We start from the raw sequence: 10,998 nt of genomic DNA, 5'->3' as shown, positions 1-10,998 counted from the left end.
AACATCTGAAATTCTCCACAGTACCCAACGGACACACATTGAAATGCAATGGTACCGGGTGTGTAGTATCATGTTTTTTGATTAGTCTAAGGTGTTCCATTATGCGGATTTTTAGGACTCTACTGGTTAGTCCTACATATTGTTTATTGCACCCGCATTTTAACAAATAAATCACAAAACTGGTCTGGCATGTTATAAAAGTTTTGATGGGAAATGTACGTGTTTCATCGTGGTTCGAGAAATGCTTGGTCTTAATCATATTAGGACATATTTTTTTAGTTGCTGCAACACTGCCAATCGCACTTATAGAGCAGAGGCTATTTTTAGCAACACCCCTGAATTTTTATGTGAGGACACAGCGGACCTCAAGTTACATTTCATTAAATTGGAGAAATGCTTACTCCTAAGACAAAGAATTTGGTGGGAAATAACGACCATGGAAAATTATATACGTGTAAAACGTATTCCCAGAGGCTTACGTCATACCAAAACCCCTTCCTTTGGGTTTACCAATGTAGAATTTGAACAACAATGGTGCATAATTCTTGAGGACTGTTCATTTAAATTAATGGACCTGATTATTAGACAAAAATCCCAAGAATACAAAATAGTTTCCAAACAAATTTTGGAATTACAAGGAAAAATGAAAGCCTTTTCAATAATGGATAATTTCAAGGAGCTAGACAATAAAACAGCTAGCAAACTTAATAAACAAGAGAAAACCATTATGCTCAATAAACAGTCAAAATTTGAGCGTGACAAGGCGGACTATGATTTGCACCAGATTTACATGTGGCAGAAATTACCATCTAGAACCAAAGGCAAGCCCAAATACAAGAAATCCAATAAAGAAGGAGGGGGTAAATCAATCCTTAAGGGAAACAAAACTAATGATTCTTCTTCACATGCTGTATCCTTCTCATTCTCCGAGAGTGACTTCAACCCCTCGTCAGGGGACGAGATGGCAGGAACAAGTGAGATGATATATGCCAACAGACCAGCCACACAGAAGTCCTCAAAAAACGGGGAAGGACGAGAAGAGGCAGAAGAAAGAACCCACATTGGGATGCCATCCAAGAGGCTAAAAACTTAACAATGGAGAACAGTAATGTTATAAACAACTCTAAACATAAACTGACACAATCAGAACTATCCATGTTGCACCTTGGACTTTCTTTTGCACCAAGTACCAAATTTAACTTGTTTTCTACAATGGTAGACGTATTCAAATTTACACGCAAATTAACATTGAAACGCTTCTTTTTTTCCAGGAATCAAAATCCCAATACAGTGTTACCCATATTTGACATTAACCCTGTTTCAATTCCCCTAGGTTTTGAAGACCAGTGCAGGGAGCAGGATCTTATGGATCTCTTCAATGAGAATAATACACTTGATGACCCGGTAGAATTTCTGGGCAGTATCAATTCTGGGTTTAAAAAGAGATCCCTGTTCTACCCCTCATTTATGAGGGGGCAGTACATCGATATCTTTCAGAAAGCCATAGAAAGAGATCTATTGCTCCTAGCCAAAGGTATAGGAACCAGGGGACTTCAACAAGATAATCTAACGGGGGAACAAAGAACAGCTTTAAAAACATTAACTAATAACGATTCTATTCTAGTGAGAAAGGCGGACAAAGGTGGCGCAACTGTGGTGCTGGACAGAGATTATTATGTAGCAGAGGCACAGCGACAGCTGAGCGACCCCGATACCTACCGTACCCTTGGCAGGGACCCCACCATCCAATTCAGCAGAGAGTTCTTGGACCTCATGGATGAAGGTGAGATGTTACACATCCTCTCACCAAATGAGCGGGACTTCCTCACCACTCCAGATCCCATCACCCCTATTTTTCATCACCTACCCAAAATTCACAAGACACTGATTGCACCCCCGGGTAGACCCATTATTTCTAGTATAGGCTCACTGGTGAACACCTTTCACAATATATAGATCACTTTTTACAGCCACTTGTTCACTCGTTACCTTCTCACATTATAGACACCAAACACATCTTATCATTACTCACTCCCATCAGCTGGCACACACATTACATCTGGGTCACCCTAGATGTAACTTCCCTATACAACATTATCAAACACGAACATGGTCTCACTGCAACAGAATTTTTTCTGCACAACCACTCCACTCTGTCCCCAGCACATATAGCTTTTCTCTTAGATAGTATCAAATTTTCACTCACGCACAATTTCTTTCTTTTTGATCACCAGTTTTATCTCCAAACACGTGGGACAGCTATGGGGACGTCTTTTGCCCCTTCCTACGCCAACCTATTCATGGGTTGGTGGGAGATGTCCCACGTGTTTGGAGATTCAAACCCATTCAGACATCATATAGCGTTTTACAAGCGCTATATTGATGATCTCATTTTGATCTGGAGTGGTGGGGAGGAAGAGCTTTTGAAGTTTTTTGAGTATCTGGCGGATAATATATTGAATTTGAGGTTTACTCATACATATGACAAATTCCAAATTACATTTTTGGATCTGAATTTATATGTCGATTTGGAGAACAAAATCCAGTCTGACATTTACAGAAAAGAAAATGCCAGAAACTCACTGCTTCACGCTAAAAGCTGTCACGCACGCCCTCTGGTCAGAGGTATTCCGAAGGGACAGTTCCTGCGGTTACGCAGGAACTGCTCCACTTTGGGATCTTTTGAACAGAGGGCGGGCGAGATGAGGGAGAGATTCCTGTCAAGGGGGTACAATGCTATGGACCTAGATCTGGCATATCAAAGTGCCTTAGACACCGATAGAGAACAACTCATAAATATGAATGTTCGCCAACAACCACAAGGTACACGGGCGGAGGATACGGGAACCCCTTTCTTTATAACCAATTATAGTGAGCAGGCCAATTGTATTAAAGCCATCATACACAAGCACTGGACCACCCTATCTTTAGACCCTCTTTTGGGCAAATTGGTTAGTATGGGTCCCAAAATAGTGTTTAGAAAGGCTGCCACATTAGGGAACCTTCTTTCGCCCAGTATGTTAAAGCCAACCAACCTTAATAGAACTAATATGTCTATGTTTCCTAGACTCACTGGTTCGTTCAAATGTGGGCACTGCAAAATATGTCCTAATATGATTAAGACCAAGCATTTCTCGAACCACGATGAAACACGTACATTTCCCATCAAAACTTTTATAACATGCCAGACCAGTTTTGTGATTTATTTGTTAAAATGCGGGTGCAATAAACAATATGTAGGACTAACCAGTAGAGTCCTAAAAATCCGCATAATGGAACACCTTAGACTAATCAAAAAACATGATACTACACACCCGGTACCATTGCATTTCAATGTGTGTCCGTTGGGTACTGTGGAGAATTTCAGATGTTGTGCCATCGAACACATTGTGTTACCACCCCGAGGAGGGGATAGATTAAGGATTTTACATCAGAGAGAGGCACACTGGATACATACACTTAATTCTCTACAGCCCAACGGACTCAACATTGATTGGGATTTACGCTGTTTTCTTTAAGTTTTCTTTCTTAAAGTTTTTTAACTTTCTAAATAAACTGTCAAGATACAATGCCCTTAGGGGGAAGGCATACAGTTTAATATGCTGCTCTCTATGATCATTTTTCCCTCCTCTATGACCCCCCCCCCCTTTTCCCTCCCCCCCTTTCCCATTTCCCCCCCCCCCCCCTCCCCCTTTCCCTCCCTTCCCCCTCCCCCCCTCCCCCCTCCTTACTCTCCCCCCCCCCCCTCCCCCTCTTTCACCATATCTCCTCTTGTTATTCATGCATTGGCTGAGAGCCCAGCAAATGATGTTTAATCAGCTTAAATACAGTTTACAGTTTAATCTAGTACCAATAATGTATTAGATTTGTTTGAGTATAATCCAATACACAAACATAATGATAAGATATAAACTGTTCTTGTTATCTATGGGACTCAACTATGCACTAGCAGTGTTTGCAGCAACCTTTTAACTATTCATTCATATATCCCCAATGATTGACCTGAATACAAACAGTATATTCTTAACTAATACTGCAATTACATTGTCATAACCATGAATTAATTGTTTAGCATTGATTACAGGTACAAGCGCTGGAGGGGTTAATGTTTTTAATCTGCAATTTAAATGTCCCCGTTTTCGCGGGCTTTTCTGTATTTAAACAGGCAGCTTCCGCTTCTCCCCACTCCAAGACGAAGCCCTATTCCTAAGGGTGAAACGCGTTGAGGGGGAGAATGCGGTGCTAGCCCTTGTGTGTTCCATCAATAAAGTTTTTTTGAAGATCCCAGCAGCCTCTCTGAGTCAGACATGCGCAGTTGCGCCCGAATCCTCCATTGTTTCCAGTACCCTTCCAGACGGTGGCACGCAGAAGCAGCCGAGGTGAGCAGGCCCCTACCCGGAGATGCAGGTGAGGTAAGTTAACAACAGCCCCCTGCACCGGTCAATTCTGTGGCCAAGCGGAGCTCCCTCATGCGCTGTCTCAGTGTCTGACACGTTTTCAGACTGCCACACTGCACACTGAAGCGCAGGACAGATACACACATTCTTTGTAACAGGGAAAGGCTGTATTACTCATTCTGCGCAATGCTAGAAATAAAACATTATTATATGTGACTCATGACTTTCCATTGTATTTTTTAGAAACCCCGCTCTGTGTGCACTGAGAGCTGCCTGCCTGGGTACAGAAAAGCTCAGCAGGAAGGAAGACCCAGATGCTGCTATGACTGTGTTCAATGCACAGAGGGGGAGATCTCCAACAGCACTGGTTAGTAACCCCTAACTCAGTCATATTCTGTTTTGCTGCCCATCACCTGGTTTAGGTCACACTGCTAGAGTTGCTAATCAGAATAGCAAATGTTCTAATTAGAAATGGGCAAAGCAAGTGTGTGTGCGTGTGTGTGTGTGTGTGTGTGTGTGTGTGTGTGTGTGTGTGTGTGTGTGTGTGTGTGTGTGTGTGTGTGTGTGTGTGTGTGTGTGTGTGTGTGTGTGTGTGTGTGTGTGTGTGTGTGAGTGTGTGTGTGTGTGTATAGATTGTGAATTCAGTCCACGGATTGCTAAAATACGGAATCCAAAAAACACGTTTGCAATGTTAAAAATACAAAAATCTGAGGCGCATGCGTGAAGCCAGAGTAGATGGAAGCTTAGGTTTCTAGCTCTGCTCGCATCGGCACAATAATCTATTAAAAGCGGCAATCAAAGTGACCCCCCACGAATCAGTCCAGTGAATTCAAGTAGGGGAATACCTGGTGATGCCGGCACGGGGAAAAGCAAAGCCGAAAGACCCCTCGGTCACGACTTATTTCAATTAAAAAAAACCTGCAGCAGGAGACAGCCCTGATCCCCCTACAGCAGGGATGGCAGCAGAGGCTGAGGTTGCCAGGCCGGCTGCAAGAGCGGATGACAATGAACCAGTAACTAGAAAAGACTTCAGGGAGCTCTGCGCAGAGATGAAACAGTTCTTCAACAGAGAGCTGTGGAATCTGCGGAGGGACCTCGATGGACTGGGGGAGAGGACCGGGTCCCTAGAGACCAAAATGGACGCTAACACGAGGGCCATCCAACAGACAAACAAAACAGTAGCCCAGTTACAGGATAAGTTCCGTGACCTCTCAGACAAACAAGAGGACACCGAAAATCGGGACAGACGAAATAATGTCCGTATCCGTGGGGTGCCTGAGACAGTAACAGACGCTGAGGAATTTGTTCAGCAGTGGCTGGAGCATATACTGCCTGATAAATCTGCCCAGGACTTGCACCTTGATAGGTGCCATAGAGCCCTCCGTTCAAGACCACAGGCAGGAGCCCCCCCTCGGGATATCATAGTACGCTTTCATTTTTATAAAATAAAAGATGCAGTTTGCCGGATGGCCAGGGAGGCCAGGTCCATGGAGTATGAGGGTGTCAAGCTTCAGATCTTTCAGGATCTATCCCCGGCTACCCTCCTAAGACGACGTAGCCTGGGACCGGTAACTAAAACCCTGCAGGACAGGGGGGTCAGGTACAGATGGCTGTTTCCCTTTGCCCTGCTAGTGGTGAAGAACGGTGTGGCGAATACCCTACGGAGGGCCGAGGACGGCAACAGCTTCCTCAAGAAGCTGGGACTACAGCAAAGCCCCCACAGCCCTGGCCCCTCTCATCCACCTTACCTGGAATCCGAGGCTGATCCGACCCCGTCGATGTCCCGGAACAGAGTGGGAGCCGCGCTGGAGGAAACCCTGTGAAACCACGAGTTCTACACAGCTCCGCCGGTCTGGTAGAGCTCTTAAAGGGACCTGATTCATGTCTCCCTCCCTCGTGTCAAAATGGCCGGCCATGGGTACTCCTGCGATGTCCCCCCCTGGTGATCTTCTCCGAATACTGCAGCTGGGAGACGCCGGATCCCTTCTTCTCCGACAGGCAGTGAAGATGAGAGCGGGAAAGCAGGATAAAGGCGCGAACAGGAGGAGGGAGGAGCTCCAGACCGGCACACACCGCGACGTCATCATCAAGACTCCCTGGCGCTCGGGCACTTCCACCCATTGAGGAGACTTCCGGGTCAGAGGGTATCGGATGCGGAGGGAGGGACACTGAGCCTGATGGGAGAGGGGGGGAAACGGGACTGGATGCTGAGGCGGGGGTCGGCGGCTGTGAGGGGCTAGCTCCCCTGAGAACCCGGGGCGGGCCTCAGAGTAGGGGGCAGCCCTTCATTGGCGACGCATCAGAAGGGTTTGGAAAATGCTCACCCGTGCCGCTCCCCCCCTCTCGGCCCCCCCCTCCTCTTGCCGCCTCTCCCTTGTTATCTCCTCTTACCCATGGCCTCCTCCCTCCTGCCTTCCCCCCCCCACCTGTCTGCCCCATCCCCCCCCGCCTTCCCCCCCTTCTCCTTCCTCTCCCCCCCCCTCTCCGCTCTCCCCGCCACCCCCCTCCGCCCCCTTAACCTTCCCCATTTATCCCTTCCCCTCCCACTATCCTCCCCTCCCTCTCCCCTCACCACCCCCCCACATCATTTCCCCTCCTCTGCACCACCCCACCTTTTGCCCCTAACCCCTCCACCCCCCTCCCTCCACCCCTCCCCCCACAGGTTATACTAACAGTATGCAGGGGGAGATGAGCAATACGCCCTAGGCTGAGAGGAGAGCAGTTAAGGGAGAGAAAGAAGTTCCGCCATAGGGGTGCTCCTGCCAAGGCCAGACTGACACATATACATCTTAAAGGGATGTTGCATATAGGAGACATTACAGGCTCAAGAGAGATAGATTATTGTTGGGTTCATGTTTGACCCAGGTTTGTTCGTTCAACCTTAATGACTTTGACTCTACATGATGACTATTGATTAATGCACTTTGTCTACCTTAGGGTCAGGAATCGCTCACGGCGGTCGGCTGGCGGGGTATCGGGGTGCTCGGGGGCACCCTCGATGGGGTCCCATCTCGGTGGACAGCTCCGTGACCGAGACACAGGCCCCCACTCCGCATGAGATCTACGGATGGGGCAAGCGAGGATACGTAAGCCACCAACGCAGAATCCCACAGAGGCATTAACTTCGGGAGTGGGGAGACGTCGGTCTGGGGAGGCCCCCTAGCGCCGGGATGCGCCCGTGGAGCCGAAGCTGAATTACGCTAAGTCTATAGTTATTGTTTTACTTTTTGAAGTTGTAATAAAGAATGTTATGTGATGCCGCAATACACACACAAAGTTCAATGTCGGTGCGAGACACCTTTGGTCTTCGCCGGTGCCTCACAAGGTATCTCATGGAGGTAGTCCATGGGAGCCAACACGCCCTACAGAGGACATGCCCACAAAGACTGGCACTCCCGTTTGATGGGTGCCAGTCGGCGGTCCGACAAACAGGGCATAAGAGCCGACTCTGGATCAGCCCAGACAAGGCTTTTCCCTTTTTCTTTTTATTTACCCAGTTCTTCCCCCTCTCCTTCCCCCTCTCCTCCCCCCCTTCCCTATCCTTGGGGCTGCGGGCCTACCATCAGAGCAGGGCAAGGCCAACCCAGGGGCACATACCTATCACAGGTCACACTCACGATAATAGGAGGCCCAGATTTGGACCGCCTCAGAACCATAACATCTCTACGCAGATCCCAGACACCAACCTAACTATATGGCGCTGAATTTTATATCTATAAACGTAAAGGGATTTAACAACCCTACGAAAAGAAAAGTCGCCTTTACAGATTTTAAGGCAAAACAGGCCGACATCCTCCTAATACAGGAAACACATTTTAGCCGTAACAGTGTACCCAAATTCCTAGATAGACAATTCACACAATTCTATTGGGCGTCCGCTGCAGAAAAAAAAAGAGAGGTCGGAGTTATCTTCCACAACAGGGTTCCATTCACACTGGACACGATTAGGAGAGACAATGAAGGCAGATACTTAATAGTAGTGGGTTCAATACAAGAACAGCCACTGACAATAGCCTCGGTGTATGCCCCGGGTGAGCAAGGACACAAATTTATCAAGGATTTTTTTCAGAAACTGACGCAGGTAGCCAAAGGTCAGATAATCCTAGCGGGAGACTTCAACCTTACTATGAACCCCAAGCTAGATTGAACGGGAATTTCTAGAAACGGTCGTAAGAAAGTGATTGACACCCTAAAATCAGGTCTCAAGAAAGCCCAGCTAGTAGATATCTGGAGGGAACTTCACCCCACAGAAAAAAACTATACTTTTTACTCCCACCCCCACGACGTCTATAGCAGAATCGACTACTTCTTCATTTCTAGTAGACTGGTTCCCTTGGTCGCCCAGGCTTTGATCCATGATATTTCATGGTCAGACCATGCGCCTATAGAGCTGAGGTGCAACCAAATTCGCCCTGATAGACCCGGTGCAAATTGGAAAATAAATGAGTCACTCCTTAAGATCCCAGCTATATGCGACTCAGTCGGAGAGGAGATAGATAAATTCTTCACGACTAATTATGGTTCGGTGAGCTCCGACCTCACCCTCTAGGAGGCCCATAAGGCAACCATAAGGGGCACTTTAATTGGTATTGCCGCCCGTAGAAAGAGAGAGCGTAATAACAAGATAGCAGCCCTCCAATCCAAATTAAATTCCCTCACATCAAGACACAAACTGACGCAGGATCCGAGGGTCCTATTGGAGTTAAAGAACATCAAAATCGAACTAAACCTACTATTGGTCTCCCAGGCTGATAAGTCTCTGAGTTGGTCACGGAGGAAATTTTACGAAAAGGCGAACAGGCCGGATACCATGCTAGCGCGCAAACTAAACACTAGACAGCCTAATTATAACATACAGGCGGTGCGTCTGAAGGACGGCTCCTCCACATCCAACCCAAAAAGCATAGTCGAGGAATTTAAATCATTCTACGAAAATTTATATAATGGAGAGAAAGTGGCACATAACTCCAAAACGGCAAGGGCCACGGAAGATTTTATAGCACGTTCCAACCTAACAGGGCTGAGCGAGCAGGACAGGGAGGGGTTGGAGGCTGATTTCACATTAGAAGAACTTACCCAGGTCATCACGGACCTTAAACCCTCAAAGGCCCCGGGGCCAGATGGGTTTTCGGGGCAGTATTATAAGGCGTTCGCAGAGAACCTTGCCCCATGGCTGCTCCGAATGTATAATGCTGTATTAGCAGGAGCCCCGTTCCCGGAGCAGATGCTCCAGGCATCAATCTCAGTTATCTATAAACCTGGGAAAGATCCGCAGGACTGTAAAAGTTATAGACCAATTTCCCTAATTAATACAGATGTTAAAATATACGCCAAACTACTGGCCAATAGATTAAGTCTTATCCTGCCCAGACTCATACATCCAGATCAAGTTGGCTTTATAATGGGTAGACAAGCTGCGGACAACACCCGACGAATCATTGTTCTGCTAGAAATAGCCACTAATCAGAAATTAAGCGTTATGATGTTGAGTCTGGATGCGGAAAAAGCGTTTGACAGGATTGACTGGCCCTACTTAAAACAGACGCTTGGGGCATTCGGCTTTGGGGAAAGGGTAAGTGGGGCGATAATGTCGCTATACTCGGGCCCCACAGCCAAGGTCATACATCAGGGTTTCCCCTCTAATTTATTTCAAATTAAAAGCGACACACGTCAGGGGTGCCCGTTATCACCCCTGTTATTCGCCCTATGTATGGAACCTTTAGCTGCGCAAATCCGTAACAACCCGGATATTTCAGGGATTACGGTGCATTCACAATCACATAAGATTGCCCTGTACGCAGACGATATACTGCTGCTAATCTCCAGGCCTCTAACCTCCCTGCCGAACCTATTTGACCTGTTGGATACATTTAATAGAATATCAGGATTCAAAATAAATCAAACCAAATCAGAGGCCCTGAATATCAGCCTCCCAAAGGAAACTGAAAAACTACTGAGTCTGAACTTTAATTTCAATTGGCAACCAAAACATATTAAATATCTAGGGATCTACATCACTAAATCTTACAAGGGCGTCTATGATGCTAATTACCCCAAACTAATCAAGACACTAAAAGCAGATTTTAAAAAATGGACGCCCTACAAGATCTCCTGGATAGGAAGGATACATAGTGTCAAGATGAATCTCCTCCCCCGTATCCTATATTTGTTTCAGACTCTACCAGTGCCACTTAGACTGAAGTATATACTCTCACTTCAGTCTGATATCTCCGAATTTATCTGGGGAGGGAAAAAACCTAGAGTAAATAAGACAATTATGAAAAAAACCACCCGGACAGGAGGCCTAGCGGTACCTTGCCTGGTCTCTTACTACAAAGCGGCGCAATTGTGTCAACTCACACAATGGCAGACCAACCCCGATCTGAAAAGATGGGTGGATCTGGAAAAGAGGGCTTGTGCCCCACTAGAGATAGAGAATTTGCTATGGTTACCCAAAACAGCTATTAAATGGGCTGAACGACCGCTCTCATCGGTGGCCAACTCACTGTCGGTATGGGAGACCACAAAATATAAACATACCCTGACCACAAGGCGCTCTATGATGGCCCCCTTGTGGGGCAAACCTAACTTTGCACCGGGA

The 10,998-nt window shown here is 46.7% G+C and overlaps 1 protein-coding gene across 1 annotated transcript in view; it reads left to right on the top strand.

The window, feature by feature from the left end:
* The first annotated feature begins 2,315 nt into the window (after positions 1-2,315).
* The window catches only part of LOC142491847 (vomeronasal type-2 receptor 26-like), a 31,421-nt gene continuing 22,738 nt past the window's right edge, over positions 2,316-10,998 (top strand). The window contains exons 1-2 of the mRNA XM_075594664.1: positions 2,316-2,951; positions 4,641-4,764. Of these exons, the coding sequence (XP_075450779.1) occupies positions 2,316-2,951; positions 4,641-4,764 (760 nt within the window). The remainder of the gene's footprint in view (positions 2,952-4,640; positions 4,765-10,998) is intronic.

Source organism: Ascaphus truei, chromosome 4, assembly GCF_040206685.1.
Source record: "Ascaphus truei isolate aAscTru1 chromosome 4, aAscTru1.hap1, whole genome shotgun sequence".
Taxonomy (NCBI): domain Eukaryota; kingdom Metazoa; phylum Chordata; class Amphibia; order Anura; family Ascaphidae; genus Ascaphus; species Ascaphus truei.
This window is presented reverse-complemented; position numbering and strand designations above follow the sequence as displayed.